At 44.3% G+C, this 18,240-nt stretch overlaps 1 protein-coding gene across 2 annotated transcripts in view; it reads right to left on the reverse strand.

Annotated features, from left to right (window-relative positions):
- Positions 1-18,240, reverse strand: part of LOC134969417 (receptor-interacting serine/threonine-protein kinase 2-like) — a 144,655-nt gene that overhangs the window by 80,735 nt on the left and 45,680 nt on the right. For both annotated transcript variants that reach the window (XM_063945360.1, XM_063945361.1), the window contains exons 4-5: positions 8,117-8,272; positions 6,244-6,377 (exon numbers count right to left, since the gene is read on the reverse strand). In XM_063945360.1, the coding sequence (XP_063801430.1) occupies positions 6,244-6,377; positions 8,117-8,272 (290 nt within the window). The remainder of the gene's footprint in view (positions 1-6,243; positions 6,378-8,116; positions 8,273-18,240) is intronic.

Here is an 18,240-nt window from a genome sequence, read left to right on the forward strand (position 1 = left end):
TGTCAACGTCCTGGCTATCAGTACCGTGTGCATGTGTTACCTGGCACAAACCAGGACAGTACGACCTGCACTCTAAGGGGTAAATTTACTAAAGCTTCTAAAAATGAAGTGATGTTGCCTATAGGGCAACAGACAGATTCTGTCTGTCATTTTCTTAGATGCAATTGAGAAATGAAAGACAGATGGGGGAGATGTACTGTACTAGGCAGTGATTAAAGGGGAGAAGTGAGCCAGTGGAGAAGTTGCCCATGGAAACCAATCAGCATTGACGTAACATTTATAATTTGCATACTAGTGTCAAAGAATACAGAGCAGCTGATTGGTTGCCATGGGCAACTTCTCCACTGACTCACTTCTCCAACTTTTAGCACTGCTTAGTACATACATGGCCCCCTCTAGAATCTGATAGGTTGCTGTGGGCAACATCACCACTTTTAATTTTTAGAAGCTTTAGTAAATTTACCCTTGACGAATTGGAAAGTCACACCATTGCCAATATCACCAGGAGCTCAGCATCACTTTGTTGCCTGGCAAAGGTTTTTTGTTAAAACGCAGTAGTATTATCATCCCATATCAGGAAATACATTTGGATTTGTTTTTCATATACCCTTTTGAGGCTGACCTATCTCTTTGTATGTTTTTCTGTTGTTGTTTCTTCTTTTCTTTTGTGGTACGTTTGTACTATCTTTGATATTGCTTGTGTTTGTCTTCATGCCTGGTATTTATGCCATTTCACATGTTGTGACTGACAAACTTAAAAATATGCAGAAGATTTTCTATGGCTGCAATAAGCGGAAATAAATCATCATTACTATCCACACAAAATGATAACTAGACCCTGTATTTGTCTTTGTAATATAATTTCTTGAGATTCCTCATGGAAGCAAAGTCTCGTTATTTATCCTCTAGTATTAAACCATTATTTTAGCTACTTTAAAGGAGTTGGTTGATTGTCTAAAAACTGTTATTCACATACCAAATCACTATAAAAGTCCTAATTAATAATAGGTATAATAGTACAAGTCATGTTTAAAAATAATTCAATACTTGTTTGCAGATTTCTGCAGCTCGCAAGTATATATGTTAAAAACAATTCAATAGGTAGATGTGAGAGTGTTTAGCAATTTACGGGGTGTGCCCCGGGACCGTGTGCACCAAACACCCAGCACTCATCATAGGTACGCCAATGGGTGAGCTCTACTTTATACTAGTAATACATATGTAGATGTTGCCGCCTGAGGTCTAGGGGAGTAGAGTGTAGCACATAGAAGCAAAGACACTTTTTGGGTAAATATTGGGCCTAAATCATGTTTGTACGAAATGGGCAATGATCACACAACGGGATGATTATCGGCAAATTGCACACGTGCTGCGATCGCAATGCACATGCGTGAAGGTGCCAGCGATCTCGCTCGTAATGTGGAAAAGTGATGGATAGGAAGTGACCGTTTGAAGATGTTAACGGGAAGTTCATGGGAAGTGGTTGGGAAAACGTAGGTGTGTCATGTCCATTTTCAGGGCGTGTATCTGCTGACGGCAGCGAGCTTGTACGTGCCGGAGGAGACTGCTACCTCTAGCATCCAGAGGAGTGGTCCCTCTGGCGCAGTTAGGATAAAAGATAGTGAGGTACCTAGTCAGATGGTGGTGGTAGGGGATTCTATCATCAGGAAGGCAGATAGGGCAATCTGCTACCGGGACCGTGATCGCCGTACAGTCTGTTGTCTCCCAGGTGCTCGGGTACGGCACATCGCGGACCGGGTAGATAGATTGTTGGGAGGGGCTGGGAAAGACCCGGCGTTCTTGGTGCACATTGGCACCAATGACAAAGTTAGCGGAAGGTGGGATGTCCTTAAGAAAGACTATAGGGACTTAGGAAAGAAACTTAAGGCAAGGACATCCTAGGTAATATTTTCCGAAATATTACCCGTGCCACGCGCTAGTCCAGGGAGGCAGAGGGAGATTAGGGAGGTAAATGTGTGGCTTAGGGATTGGTGCAGGAAAGAGGGGTTTGTGTTCCTGGAACACTGGGCGGACTTCTCAGTCAGGCGCCATCTCTTTTGTCGTGACGGATTGCACCTGACTGAGGAGGGGACAGCGGTGCTGGGGGGAAGGATGGTTAGAAAGTTGGAGGAGATTTTAAACTAGGAGCCTGGGGGGGAGGGTTTAGCAAGAAATTACGGGTCATTCAGTAAGAATAGCGGGGATGGCGGTAGTAAACGAAATGGGGGAGAAGTTGGGGGGAGGATAAGAGCAGGCTGTAAGGTTACTAACATGGGTACTAAAAGAGATTTTACCAAAGCACTAACCAATGACGATTACAGGTCATCATTGCTACATAAGGTGAAAGATGTCCCTAACGCAAGGGAAAATACTTATCTTAGTTGTATGTATGTAAACGCTAGAAGCATTACTGGTAAAAAGGGCGAACTAGAAATACTTGCAGCAAGCAAACAGTATGATATTATAGGCATTACTGAAACTTGGTGGGACGAATCTCATGATTGGACAGTCAATCTAGAGGGCTATACACTGTTTAGGAGAGACAGACTAAATAAAAAGGGTGGAGGGGTGTGTCTTTACGTAAAGCCGTTTTTAAAACCTGATATACGGGAAGATATTCAGGAGGGGACTGTAGACACTGTCGAGACATTATGGGTAAAAATTGCATCCGGGGAAAAAGGAATAAAAAAGTTAGTATTGGGTGTATGCTATAGGCCGCCTGGTATCAACGTATCTGATGAGGAATTGTTACTAAAGCAAATTGAAAGAGCAGCAGGAGTAGGAGACAGTAGTGATGGGAGATTTTAACTGTCCAGAGATAAACTGGAAAAACGATTCATGTGATACTGCTAGGGGCAATATGTTTTTAAACACACTTAATGATAACTACTTAGTTCAACTAATTGAGGAACCAACTAGGTACAATGCAATCTTAGACCTGGTATTGACAAACAATGGGGATTTGGTATCAGGTATTATAGTAGGGGAACCCATAGGAAACAGCGACCACAATATGGTCACATTCAATATCAGTTTTCATAAACAGCCCTATACTGGCTCAACTAGGACTCTAAACTTTAGCAAAGCGAATTTTGAAAAGATGAGGGTATTTTTCAGGGATATTGAATGGGAAGGTTTGTTTTTAGGAAAAAATACTACGGAGAAATGGGAGGTGCTAAAATTCCTGCTAGCTAAAAATACACTCAAATTTATTCCTACGAGCAGCAAAAAAAGGAATAAAAATCATAAACCGATGTGGCTTAACAAAAAGAGAAAGGAACGTATGGGCAAGAAAAGGAGAGCATTTAAAAAATACAAATCTGACGGGGAAGCAGGGTCATTTCAGCACTATAAGAAATGTAACAAAATATGCAAAAAGGAAATAAGAGTGGTTAAAGTAGAAACTGAAAAACTAGTAGCAAAGGAAAGCAAAGCGAATCCCAAAAAATTCTTTAAATACATTAATAGCAAGAGATTAAAGAAGGAGAGTATAGGCCCTTTAAAAGACAAGTTGTGAGTCTTAAGCAAAAATTATAATGACATAGCGGACACACTAAATTAGTTTTTTTCAACAGTATTTACTGGAGAGGACCCAATTCAGGGACTAACACATAATCTCAATAATGAGAATATCCCACTGATAGGTACCTATTTATGCGAGGAAGTAATCTGTGATCGATTAAAACACTTAAAGATTAATAAGTCACCAGGTCCCGATGGTATTCACCCAAGGGTTCTAATGGAGCTTCACTCTGAACTTGCAAAACCGCTATTTTTGATCTTTAAGGATTCAGTAATATCAGGTATGGTTCCCAAAGACTGGCGTATAGCGGAAGTAGTGCCTATATTCAAAAAGGGAAGTAAAGCTGAACCAGGTAATTATAGACCAGTTAGTCTTACATCTATAGTGGGGAAAGTATTGGAAGGTATTCTAAGAGATAGTATTCAGAAGTTCCTTGAAGTCAATAAGGTCATTAAAAGGAATCAACATGGGTTTATGAAGGACAGATCCTGTCAAACCAATTTACTTGGCTTTTATGAAACAGTATGCGCAAACCTAGATCAGGGTAAAGACGTGGATGTAATCTTTTTAGACTTTGCCAAAGCGTTCGATACTGTACCACACATGAGACTTATCTACAAGCTACAAGAATCAGGGCTAGGAAGCACAATATGCACTTGGGTCAAAAACTGGTTAGATAATAGGGAGCAACGCGTTGTGGTTAAAGGATATTTTTCAACTTGGACTGAAGTGCTAAGTGGTGTGCCGCAAGGCTCAGTATTAGGACCGCTATTGTTCAATATTTTCATTAACGACCTAACAGAAGGCCTAGAGAGCATGGTGTCAATTTTTGCAGATGATACCAAATTGTGTAAAGTTATAAATGCGGAGGGGGATGCTGAGTCGCTTCAGAACGACTTAGTTAAATTAGAAGCTTGGGCAGCGAAATGGAGAATGCGCTTCAATCAGGGCCGGCTCTACCATTAGGCAGCTTTAGGCAGCTGTCTAGGGGCGCCGTCCACTGGAGGGCACCACCACTGAATTCATCTAGCAAATAACTGAGTGATGTCTCTGTATGCGGTCAGTTTTGAACTTAAAGATGGGGGGATGGAACACAATAAGGAGCATGCAAATATATGTATGTGCGTATACACATGTATGCACATACAATTTTACGGGATGTAGATGGCATCACGGCGGACCAGATGCTGATGTTTAGAATACCGGCCTTAGCATTCTGACAGGTGTCAGGATTCTGACACCAGGATCCCGACAGCCGGCATCCTGAATGTTAGTGTTAGGCTGCGGGGAGACAGGGATAGGGTAAGAGTAAGGGGTAAGGTTAATTCATTTAATTTAAAATTATGTTATTATGGTGCTCGGGATGCCACTGTCAGTATTCTAACTGTGTATGTATGTATAATAATACAATTCACCAAAGCCCACTTAGTGGTCACCTGCATCTCCCCTCCGGGAGGTGTGTGTGAGGGGGAGGGGGTTGCAGACTAGGGGGCACTAGGCAGAAGGTTTGCCTAGGGTGCAGAGAGACCTTGCACCAGCCCTGGCTTCAATACAGACAAGTGTAAGGTAATGCACTGTGGTAACAAGAACAAAAATAACACCTACCTACTAAATGGGGTAAAATTAGGGGATTCTGTACTGGAAAAGGACTTAGATGTCCTCATAGATAGCAAAAAAGCAGTAGTACCCAAAGTAGGACTGCAGCAAAGAAGGCTAATAAGTAAGATATTAGCATGCATAAAACGGGGTATTGATGCTAGGGACGAGAGTATTATACCCCCGTTATATAAATCACTTGTGAGGCCACACCTTGAATACTGTGTACAATTCTGGGCACCTTACTACAAAAAGGATATCCTGGAGCTAGAAAATGTTCAAAGGCAGGCGACCAAACTAATTAAGGGTATGGAGACGCTGGAATACGAGGAAAGGCTTGCAAGACTAGGCATGTTTACACTAGAAAAGAGGAGATTAAGAGGGGACATGATCAACATTTACAAATATATAAGGGGACATTATACAGATCTTGCGCAGGACCTGTTTTGGGTTAGATCAACACAGAGAACTCGTGGACACTCGCTCAGGTTAGAGGAGAGGAGATTCCGCACAATACGGTGTAAAGGCTTTTTTACGGTAAGGACGATACGTGTTTGGAATTCCCTGCCTGAGGGAGTTGTAATGGCAGACTCAGTCAACACCTTTAAGAATGGGTTAGATAAATTCCTAATGGATAAGGATATCCAGGGTTACGGGGTATAGTCACGCACTATGGTTATTATAAAAAAGAGGGGTAAAACGTAACGGCAGTCATCAACTTCAGTCAAAATTTTCTACAAAATAATCGTGCATAGGAGACCACAAATAGGTTGAACTCGATGGACAATTGTCTTTTTTCAACCTTAGATACTATGTTACTATGTTACGTGCAAAAACATGGCGTCTGAGTCGCTGCTGCTGTATCCAGTCTGCGTATCCATAGACCAACCCTTAGCTCCGATGTTCCTCGCTTTTGCATATAGGTGGTGAATGTGTACGCAATTGCGAATGAGTTTGCGTTGCCTCTGGTGGGTGCCTCATTTCACTCCTTGGTGGCAGTTTCACTTGCTAACATTAGCAGTATCGTAGCCTAGAAAACCACAATTGCATTTGCGTACAAACATGAATTAGGCCTATTGACTCCTAAATACCTTACTAACAGTGTCACATTTCTTTTTACTAACCTGTAGATATCATCTTCTTTGGTTGGTCTCTGTCTCTGCAGTCTTTGAGGCGAGAGATACACTAGAGATGCGTTATCGTCCTTGTTTTGGGAAACGGAAACTTTTTGCTGTTCTGACAACCAGAAATCTGAGAGCTGGAAGAATGACTTAAAATGAGTATGTACAGTAGAAACAGCCATCAGCAGGGTAATAACTGGGAATCTGAAGAAGACAAGAAGCAAGTACAGGACTGCATGGGGGGGGTGGGGAGAGTGGGACATACATACTGTATATACAGTGTTACATTAAAATACATCATGTGCTGAGCATGCAATCAACAGTATACACTCCGCAATCATATGATCCACTTTCAAATTTCTATTTTTTATTGAAAGCCCAGGATAGGTGCTTTCCTGCCCTAGTGCAAAAAAAAGTGCTCAGACATAAAAAGTGAAAACAGGCAACATTTGCTGAAGGTGCGGTCAAACTTTGTGCCCTCCTCAAAGCATAATCTCTATCTTTGACCTCCGAAGCCAAATGGCCCCTATGGAGAAAGCTATGGAGAGCTACTTTTCCCTGGGATACACCCAGGGACTTGTTTTCAAGACTTAATGCAATTTATTGGGTTACCCTTTAACAGGCAATGGGTACCTGCAAAGCTGAGAAGGCTGTGCTTCATTGCCACCAGGTCAAACAGCTGGGCTGCTTGCTGAGCATGTCCATTGTACTGTGACCCTTCGCCAGAAGCGATATGGAGGCAGGTGAAGAAGAGAAAACCATTGCGGAAGTGCAGTGATACAGAGTATTAGTTAGTAATAACTTTTAATAAATAAACTTTTAAGACAGCAGTCTCTGCACTCTACACCAATATGAAGCACTAGGAGTATTGGCATAGGAGGGGTCCAGAGGTGCAGAGAACAAACTACACCTAGAATTACCTGAGTGCCCAAGAGACTTTGCAGCAACCAAGTTCAGTTATCTCCATACTGTGTGCGCGTTATAAATTGGAGCTCAGAGCACGCAAAAATAGTCTAAAATAGTGGTTCCCAAACAGGATGCCACAGTACACATGCAGGGGTGCTGCGAGCAGGTGGTCCGGTCTGAAATCAAATGATTTGTGTAGGCATCTTTGTAGACCGGGCCACTCGCGGCCTGTCACCTCAAGAAGTAGTGCATGGACATCTATACAAGCTAAACTCTGTGCGGCTTCCTACACACAATCCCAGCAGCAGTTATAGAAGACCTCAATGACAACAGTGGATTATTGTGTCCAAATGACTATATCACATTGAGCAGATAGGCCATGCTTCCTCCAGTCAGATTAGTGTGAATGAACGAAAGCACAGTCCCACAGTGTAACTGCAGCAACCAGGTCATTACTTCCGGGTTCTGATCACGTCTCTGTAATGGTGAATATATGACAGTGACAATGAGAGGGCATGGCTACAGTGTCTGACCTCGAATAGCTATTTTATGATTCTAAAATCGGATTCAGAACATCGCTGTCCTATTTGTGCTGATACACAGACTTGCTGCCACAAGAACGAATAGCTGCCATTTTGACATTTGACCACTAGATGGCGTCAGTGTTCTTGTTAAGAGGCTCAGCTTTGTGTAAGACTCCTCACATTCCTAAACATTTCCCACTGATGAAAAAAAAAAAAGGGCAAGCTTAAATACAGCCATTCACATTTTTTGTGTGATATTACAGATAAAAATGAGATTCTATATAGATGGGAAAAGAGGAAATTAGAATATCACCTTTATGAGAAATTAAAGTAATAAACCTTTATACATTACATTTTTTACAGCACAGGATAGAGAAAACTGTTGCATATGTTTGGGACAGGATTAATGGCATTAAAATAACTACTGGCGTGTTTGTGTTTCTTACCTTTGCTCTGTATTGGGCATCAAGAAGGACATTGCAGGGTTTCAGGCGTTGGTGCCTTACAGGAGGGTTTAGGTTATGTAAGAAGCACAGACCCTCGGCAACGTCTGCCAGCAATCGGATGCATATACTGAGTGGTAGTTCAGGATACAGGTCACGCTAAAATCAGACAGAATAATTTATTATTAAGTATCATCAGCACAAGGAACGAAGAATTCATTCAGATAGTATTTTACAGCTTTTATTTCCATCACTGTTGAAAAGAAACACAAAATAGCCCAATGATTATCTTATCTGCACAAATACACAAAGGCCCTCATTCCGAGTTGTTCGCTCGCTAGCTACTTTTAGCAGCCGTGCAAACGCTAAGCCGCCGCCCTCTGGGAGTGTATCTTAGCTTAGCAGAAGTGCGAACGAAAGCATTGCAGCGCAGCTACAAAAAAAGATTGTGCAGTTTCTGAGTAGCTCCAGACCTACTCCTACCTTGCGATCACTTCAGACTGTTTAGTTCCTGTTTTGACGTCACAAACACGCCCTGCGTTCGATCAGCCACGCCTATGTTTCTCCAGCCACTCCTGCGTTTTTATCCGACACGCCTGCGTTTTTACACACACTCCCCGAAAATGGTCAGTTACCACCCAGAAACACCCACTTCCTGTCAATCACTCTGCGGCCAGCAGTGCGACTGAAAAGCGTCGCTAGACCTTGTGTGAAACTGCATCGGCTTTTGTGAAAGTACATCGCCCGTGCGCACTGCGCCTCATACGCATGCGCAGAAATGCCACTTTTTTACCAAATCGCTGCACTGCGAACAAAAGCAGCTAGCGATAAACTCGGAATGACCACCAATATGGGGTATATTTACTAAGGTGTGAGTTTTTTAGAAGTGAAGATATTGCCTATAGCAACTAATCAGAGTCTACTTTACATTTATCTAGTTGCTTCTAGAAGATAATAGTTAGAATCTGATTGGTTGCTATGGGCAACATCCCATTTCTAAAAAAACCCTCACACCTTAGTAAATATACCCCATTGTGTGTACGTGTGTGCGCGCACATAGTTTTACTTCAATGCTTCATAAATATAAGGTTAACCCAAGAACTTTATATAGGACTTAGAAGGGTCAAAAGTGGAAACTAAAGAAAAGCCAAATTTTCTAAATTGTTCCTCAAAATATTTCCTTTATTCTGCATCTGTCAGCGAAATTTCTCACGTTTCACTTGTGGAAACTGGTGTAAGTGTTCTCAAACTTACCCCAACCATACACCACATGCCAGAAATAGCTGACTACTGTCCCAGTTCTAGTCTTTCCTGGAAATGCAAACTTACAAATACGGGATATAATAGCCTTCCGCCGAATGACAATGTAAATGCTATGTGCAAAGATTACACTGCTGGAGCTATGCACACCTGCCAAACGCCTCATTGAGTGTATCATGTCTCTGTAACTGCTTTAGACGCACACAAATAAATGTTTACAGATTATACAAAATAGTAATAAGAAATGCACACAATGTCAGCAGGCGCGCACACACACACACACACACACACACACACACACACAGAGGAAACAACACACGATTTAAATACATAGGGTCTGAATCAGGGGATGCGGTCAATTTACCTACAATCAAAATACCAATAACCATTATTGACCGACGGTCAAAATTCCGACAAGGTCAAAATCCCGACATTTAAAATACCAACATTTCAAATGTCGACAGATCAAAAAGTCAACATGAGTTTTTCATGAGTTTTTTTTTTAAACAGACTTGTTCATGTTTTACCATCCCCGGGGGGATGGTACATTTATACGGTGTCCAAGTCGACCTATATCGACATACACACAAAAAAACAATGAAAAACTCATGTCGACTTTTTGACCTGTTGACATTTAAAAAAAAAAAAAAAAAAAAAAAAAAAAAAAAAAAAAAAAATCGGTATTTTGACCTTGTCTGTATTTTGACCTTGGGGGTAATTCCAAGTTGATCGCAGCAGGAAATTTTTTAGCAGTTGGGCAAAACCATGTGCACTGCAGGGGGGGGGGGGGGGGGCAGATATAATATTTGCAGAGAGGGTTAGATTTGGGTGGGTTATTTTGTTTCTGTGCAGGGTAAATACTGGCTGCTTTATTTTTACACTGCAATTTAGATTGTAGATTGAACTCACCACACCCAAATCTAACTCTCTCTGCACAAGTTATATCTGCCTCTCTGCAGTGCACATGGGCCCTCATTCCGAGTTATTCGCTCGCTAGCTGCTTTTAGCAGCATTGCACACGCTAAGCCACCGCCCTCTGGTAGTGTATCTTAGCTTAGCAGAATTGCGAACGAAAGATTGGCAGATTTGCGAATAGAAAATTCTTAGCAGTTTCTGAGTAGCTCCAGACTTACTCAGCCATTGCGATCAGTTCAGTCAGTTTCGTTCCTGGTTTGACGTCACATACACACCCAGCGTTCGCCCAGACACTCCCCCGTTTCTTCAGACACTCCCGCGTTTTTCCCAGAAACGCCAGCGTTTTTTCGCACACTCCCATAAAACGGCCAGTTTCCGCCCAGAAACACCCACTTCCTGTCAATCACACTCCGATCACCAGAACGATGAAAAATCCTCGTTATGCCGTGAGTAAAATACCTAACTTTTGTGTAAAATAACTAAGCGCATGCGCTCTGCGAACCTTGCACATGCGCAGTAAGCGACTAATCGCAATATAGAGAAAATCGTCAACGAGCGAACAACTCGGAATGACCAACCATGGTTTTGCCCAACTGTTAACAAAATTCCTGCTGCGATCAACTTGGAATTACCCCCCTTGTCGGGATTTTGACCATCGGACAATTGTTGTCAGGATTTTGACTGTAGATATTTCATACTAAACCCCTTATTCAGAGTCAGATGTACAGTAAAGTGTATGTATTTGTAGGCAGTCGTGGAAGCCTGATTGGCTATTTTATGCTAATGTGAGTTTCAGTAGGGATAATGGTAGGATCTGTGACGCTTCAAGATAGAATCCGCTCTACACAGATTTCTGTCCAAAGCCTCAACTGTCACCACTAATACAGGCACTTGCACCAGCCCAGTGCTAGGTGCTAAAGACACATCAGAAGCAGGCTTCCCTGTTCTGTACACATGACTCAGAATCAGCTTTGTTGGCCAGGTATACTTACGTATTCTAGGAATTTGTCTAGTATACGCAAGTATACCTGGCCAATAAAGCTGATTCTGGGCGGAACACAAGCTACTGGACATGCCCACAATCCCATGACATGCCCACAAGATCTGCGCAATTGCATTATCGCTGCCCCAAAATGCAGATTTCACAGAAAGACAGGTCTGGCGGGATGCATTCATTATGCCGGCTGTCGGGATCCCGGCTGTCAGAATACGGACGCCGGAATCTCGACACCCGGTGAATTCCCACTCTGGTGGTGGCCACCACCCGAGTGATAACATAAACCTGCGGCGATCGAAGGTCGCCACTGGGCCCGAAGCATGGCGAGCGAAGCAAGCATATCCGGCATATCATACATATCATCTGGCACATATCCAATTCAGAGTAAGACATAGATACAATGGTGTATATATAAAACAAAATAACCTAAAACAAACGGAAAACAGATAAAACATTAACGTACTGTATTGGCAGAAGCTCTCTTCTGCCCTCTGGTGCTGTCACTTTCTGGTACTTTCCACGAGAGAAAACAGGATTTTAATACCTACCGGTAAATCCTTTTCTCCTAGTCCGTAGAGGATGCTGGGGACGCTTCAAGAACCATGGGGTATAGACGGGATCCGCAGGAGACATGGGCACTTTAAGACTTTGAATGGGTGTGAACTGGCTCCTGCCTCTATGCCCCTCCTCCAGACTCCAGTTATAGGAACTGTGCCCAGGGAGACGGACATTTCGAGGAAAAGGATTCATTGTTAAACTAAGGGTGAGATACATACCAGCTCACACCACCAAACACGTCGTACAACCTGGCATTTAACAGAATTCCAGTCAACGGCATGAACAATGTCAGCAACAGGCTGACCATAACAGAAACACAATTCGTGTGTAACATAACCAATAACTAATAAGCAATTACTGCAGATAGAGTCCGCACTGGGATGGGTGCCCAGCATCCTATACGGACTAGGAGAAAAGGATTTACCGGTAGGTATTAAAATCCTATTTTCTCATACGTCCTAGAGGATGCTGGGGATGCTTCAAGAACCATGGGGTTTATACCAAAGCTCCAGAACGGGCGGGAGAGTGCGGATGACTCTGCAGCACCGATTGACCAAACATGAGGTCCTCCTCAGCCAGGGTATCAAACTTGTAGAATTCAGCAAAAGTGTTTGAACCCGACCAAGTAGCCGCTCGGCAAAGCTGTAATGCCGAGACCCCTCGGGCAGCCGCCCAAGATGAGCCCACCTTTCTCGTAGAATGGGCCTTCACCGATTTCGGCAATGGCAATCCCGCCGTAGAATGAGCATGCTGAATCGTATTACAGATCCAGCGTGCAATAGTCTGCTTGGAAGCAGGAGCCCCAATCTTGTTGGGAGCATACAGGACAAACAGAGCCTCCGTTTTCCTAATCTGAGCCGTTCTGGCGACGTAAATTTTCAAAGCTCCGACCACATCGAGAGACTTCGATTCCGCCAAGGCTTCAGTAGCCACTGGCACCACAATAGGTTGTTTCATGTGAAACGATGAAACCACTTTTGGTAGAAATTGCCGACGAGTTCTCAACTTCGCTCTATCTACATGGAATATCAAATAAGGGCTCTTGTGAGACAAGGCCGCTAATTTAGACACCCGCCTTGTGGATGCCAAGGCCAACAGCATGACCGCTTTCCAAGTGAGGAGTTTCAACTCTACCTTCTGTAGAGGTTCAAACCAATGAGATTAAAGGAATTGCAATACCACGTTAAGATCCCACGGTGCCACTGGGGGCACAAAGGGAGGTTGGATGTGCAGCACTCCTTTCACGAAGGTCTGAACTTCTGGAAGGGAGGCCAATTCTTTCTGAAAGAAAATTGAGAAGGCCGAAATTTGTACTGTAATGGAGCCTAACTTTAGGCCCGCATCCACACCTGCTTGCAAAAAATGGAGAAAACGCCCCAGCTGAAATTCTTCTGTAGGAGCCTTCTTGGATTCACACCAAGACACATATTTTCTCCAAATACGGTGATAATGTTTTGCCGTAACTTCTTATCTAGCCTGAAGTAGTGATGTGCACCGGAAATTTTTCGGGTTTTGGTTTTGGATTCGGTTCCGAGGCCGTGTTTTGGATTCGGACGCGTTTTGGCAAAACCTCCCTGAAAATTTTTTGTCGGATTCGGGTGTTTTTTTTACAAAAAACCCTCAAAAACAGCTTAAATCATAGAATTTGGGGGTCATTTTGATCCCATAGTATTATTAACCTCAATAATCATAATTTCCACTCATTTTCAGTCTATTCTAAACACCTCACAATATTATTTTTAGTCCTAAAATTTGTACCAAGGTCGCTGGATGACTAAGCTAAGCGACCCAAGTGGCCGACACAAACACCTGGCCCATATAGGAGTGGCACTGCAGTGTCAGACAGGATGTCACATTTAAAAAATAGTCCCCAAACAGCACATGATGCAAAGAAAAAAAAAAAGGTGCACCAAGGTCGCTGGATGGCTAAGCTAAGCGACACAAGTGGCCGACACAAACACCTGGCCCATCTAGGAGTGGCACTGCAGTGTCAGGCAGGATGGCACTTCAAAAAAATTGTCCCCAAACAGCACATGATGCAAAGAAAAAAAGAGGCGCAAGATGGAATTGTCCTTGGGCCCTCCCACCCACCCTTATGTTGTATAAACAGGACATGCACACTTTAACAAACCCATCATTTCAGCGACAGGGTCTGCCACACGACTGTGACTGAAATGACTGGTTGGTTTGGGCCCCCACCAAAAAAGAAGCAATCAATCTCTCCTTGCACAAACTGGCTCTACAGAGGCAAGATGTCCACCTCCTCCTCATCGTCTGATTCCTCACCCCTTTCACTGTGTACATCCCCCTCCTCACAGATTATTAATTCGTCCCCACTGGAATCCACCATCTCAGGTCCTTGTGTACTTTCTAAAGGCAATTGCTGGTGAATGTCTCCACGGAGGAATTGATAATAATTCATTTTGATGAACATCATCTTCTCCACATTTTCTGGAAGTAACCTCGTACGCCGATTGCTGACAAGGTGAGCGGCTGCACTAAACACTGTTTCGGAGTACACACTGGAGGGGGGGCAACTTAGATAAAATAAAGCCAGTTTGTGCAAGGGCCTCCAAATTGCCTCTTTTTCCTGCCATTATACGTACGGACTGTCTGACGTGCCTACTTGGATGCGGTCACTCATATAATCCTCCACCATTCTTTCAATGGTGACAGAATCATATGCAGTGACAGTAGACGACATGTCAGTAATCGTTCGCAGGTCCTTCAGTCCGGACCAGATGTCAGCACTCGCTCCAGACTGCCCTGCATCACCGCCAGCGGGTGGGCTCGGAATTCTTAGCCTTTTCCTCGCAGCCCCAGTTGCGGGAGAATGTGAAGGAGGAGCTGTTGACGGGTCACGTTCCGCTTGACTTGACAATTTTCTCACCAGCAGGTCTTTGAACCTCTGCAGACTTGTGTCTGCCGGAAAGAGAGATACAACGTAGGTTTTAAATCTAGGATCGAGCGCGGTGGCCAAAATGTAGTGCTCTGATTTCAACAGATTGACCACCCGTGAATCCTGGTTAAGCAAATTAAGGGCTCCATCCACATGCCTAGCGGAATCGCTCTGTTTTAGCTCCTCCTTCAATGTCTCCAGCTTCTTCTGCAAAAGCCTGATGAGGGGAATGACCTGACTCAGGCTAGCAGTGTCTGAACTGACTTCACGTGTGGCAAGTTCAAAGTGTTGCAGAACCTTGCACAACGTTGAAATCATTCTCCACTGCGCTTGAGTCAGGTGCATTCCCCCTCCTTTGCCTATATCGTAGGCAGATGTATAGGCTTGAATGACCTTTTGCTGCTCCTCCATCCTCTGAAGCATATAGAGGGTTGAATTCCACCTCGTTACCACTTCTTGCTTCAGATGATGGCAGGGCAGGTTCAGGACTGTTTGCTGGTGCCCCAGTCTTCGGCACGCGGTGGCTGAATGCCGAAAGTGGCCCGCAATTCTTCGGGCCACCGACAGCATCTCTTGCACGCCCCTGTCGTTTTTTAAATAATTCTGCACCACCAAATTCAATGTATGTGCAAAACATGGGACGTGCTGGAATTTGCCCAGATGTAATGCACGCACAATATTGGTGGCGTTGTCCGATGTCACAAATCCCAAGGAGAGTCCAATTGGGGTAAGCCATTCTGCGATGATGTTCCTCAGTTTCCGTAAGAGGTTGTCAGCTGTGTGCCTCTTCTGGTAAGCGGTGATACAAAGCGTAGCCTGCCTAGGAACGAGTTGGCGTTTGCGAGATGCTGCTACTGGTGCCGCCGCTGCTGTTCTTGCTGCGGGAGGCAATACATCTACCCAGTGGGCTGTCACAGTCATATAGTCCTGAGTCTGCCCTGCTCCACATGTCTGTGGTTAAGTGGACATTGGGTACAACTGCATTTTTTAGGACACTGGTGACTCTTTTTCTGACGTCTGTGTACATTTTCGGTATCGCCTGCCTAGAGAAATGGAACCTAGATGGTATTTGGTACCGGGGACACAGTACCTCAATCAAGTCTCTAGTTCCCTGTGAATTAACGGTGGATACCGGAAACACGTTTCTCACCACCCAGGCTGTCAAGGCCTGAGTTATCCGCTTTGCAGCAGGATGACTGCTGTGATATTTCATCTTCCTCGCAAAGGACTGTTGGACAGTCAATTGCTTACTGGAAGTAGTACAAGTGGTCTTACGACTTCCCCTCTGGGATGATGATCGACTCCCAGCAGCAACAACAGCAGCGCCAGCAGCAGTAGGCGTTACACTCAAGGATGCATCGGAGGAATCCTAGGCAGGAGAGGACTCGTCAGACTTGACAGTGACATGGCCTGCAGGACTATTGGCTTTCCTGTCTAAGAAGGAAATTGACACTGAGGGAGTTGGTGGTGTGGTTTGCAGGAGCTTGGTTACAAGAGGAAGGGATTTAGTGGTCAGTGGACTGCTTCCGCTGTCATCCAAAGTTTTTGAACTTGTCACCGACTTCTGATGAATGCGGTCCAGGTGACGTATAAGGGAGGATGTTCCTAGTTGGTTAACGTCCTTACCCCTACTTATTACAGCTTGACAAAGGCAACACACGGCTTGACACCAGTTGTCCGCATTTCTGTTGAAATAATTCCACACCGAAGAGGTGATTTTTTTGTATATTGACCAGGCATGTCAATGGCCATATTCGTCCCACGGACAACAGGTGTCTCCCCAGGTGCCTGACTTAAACAAACCACCTCACCATCAGAATCCTCCTTGTCAATTTCCTCCCCAGCGCCAGCAACACCCATATCCTCATCCTGGTGTACTTCAACAGTGACATCTTCAATTTGGCTATCAGGAACTGGACTGCGGGTGCTCCTTCCAGCACTTGCAGGGGGCGTGCAAATGGTGGAAGGCGCAACCTCTTCCCGTCCAGTGTTGGGAAGGTCAGGCATCGCAACCGACACAATTGGACTCTCCTTGGGGATTTGTGATTTAGAAGAACGCACAGTTCTTTGCTGTGCTTTTGCCATCTTAACTCTTTTAAGTTTTCTAGCAGGAGGATGAGTGCTTCCATCCTCAGGTGAAGCTGAACCACTAGCCTTGAACATAGGCCAGGGCCTCAGCCATTCCTTGCCACTACGTGTCGTAAATGGCACATTGGCAAGTTTACGCTTCTCCTCAAACGATTTTGATTTAGATTTTTGGGTCATTTTACTGAGCTTTATTTTTTTGGATTTTACATGCTCTCTACTATGACATTGGGCATCGGCCTTGGCAGACGACGTTGATGGCATTTCATCGTCTCGGCCATGACTAGTGGCAGCAGCTTCAGCACGAGGTGGAAGTGGATCTTGATCTTTCCCTATTTTACCCTCCACATTTTTGTTCTCCAGTTTTTAATGTGTGGAATTATATGCCAGTAATATATCAATAGCAATGGCCTACTACTATATATACTGCGCACAACTGAAATGCACCACAGGTATGGATGGATAGTATACTTGACGACACAGAGGTAGGTAGAGCAGTGGCCTTCTGTACCGTACTGCCATATAGTATATACTGGTGGTCAGCAAACTGTGCAAAACTGAAATGCACCACATGTATGGATGGATAGTATACTTGACGACACAGAGGTAGGTAGAGCAGTGGACTACTGTACCGCACTGCTATATATATATATATATATATATATATATATATATATATATATATATATATATATATATATATTAGTTATACTGGTGGTCAGCAAAATTCTGCACTGTCCTCTTACTATATAATACTGCTGGTCCCCAGTCCCCACAATAAAGCAATTAGCACACTGAGCACAGATATTTGCAGCACACTGAGCACAGTCAGATATGGAGCGTTTTTCAGGCAGAGAACGTAGATATTTGCACTTGCAGCACACTGAGCACAGATATTTGCAGCACACTGAGCACAGATATTTGCAGCACAATTTGCAGCCCACTGAGCATAGAAACTGAGAGGACGCCAGCCACGTCCTCTCACGATCATCTCCAATGCACGAGTGAAAAATGGCGGCGACGCGCGGCTCCTTATATAGAATACGAATCTCGCGAGAATCCGACCGCGGGATGACGTTCGGGCGCGCTCGGGTTAACCGAGCAAGGCGGGAGGATCAGAGTTGCTCGGACCCGTGAAAAAAAAGGTGAAGTTCGGGCGGGTTCGGATCCAGAGGATCCGAACCCGCTCATCACTAGCCTGAAGTAGTGTGGGAATGACTTCACTGGGAATACCCTTTCGGGCTAGGATTTGGCGTTCAACCGCCATGCCGTCAAACGCAGCCGTGGTAAGTCTTGATACACGCACGGTCCTTGCTGTAACAGGTCCTCTCGTAGAGGAAGAGGCCAGGGATCTCCTATGAGCAATTCCTGAAGATCCGGATACCAGTCCCTCCTTGGCCAGTCTGGAACAAT

Source organism: Pseudophryne corroboree, chromosome 11 (genome assembly GCF_028390025.1).
Source record: "Pseudophryne corroboree isolate aPseCor3 chromosome 11, aPseCor3.hap2, whole genome shotgun sequence".
Taxonomy (NCBI): Eukaryota; Metazoa; Chordata; class Amphibia; order Anura; family Myobatrachidae; genus Pseudophryne; species Pseudophryne corroboree.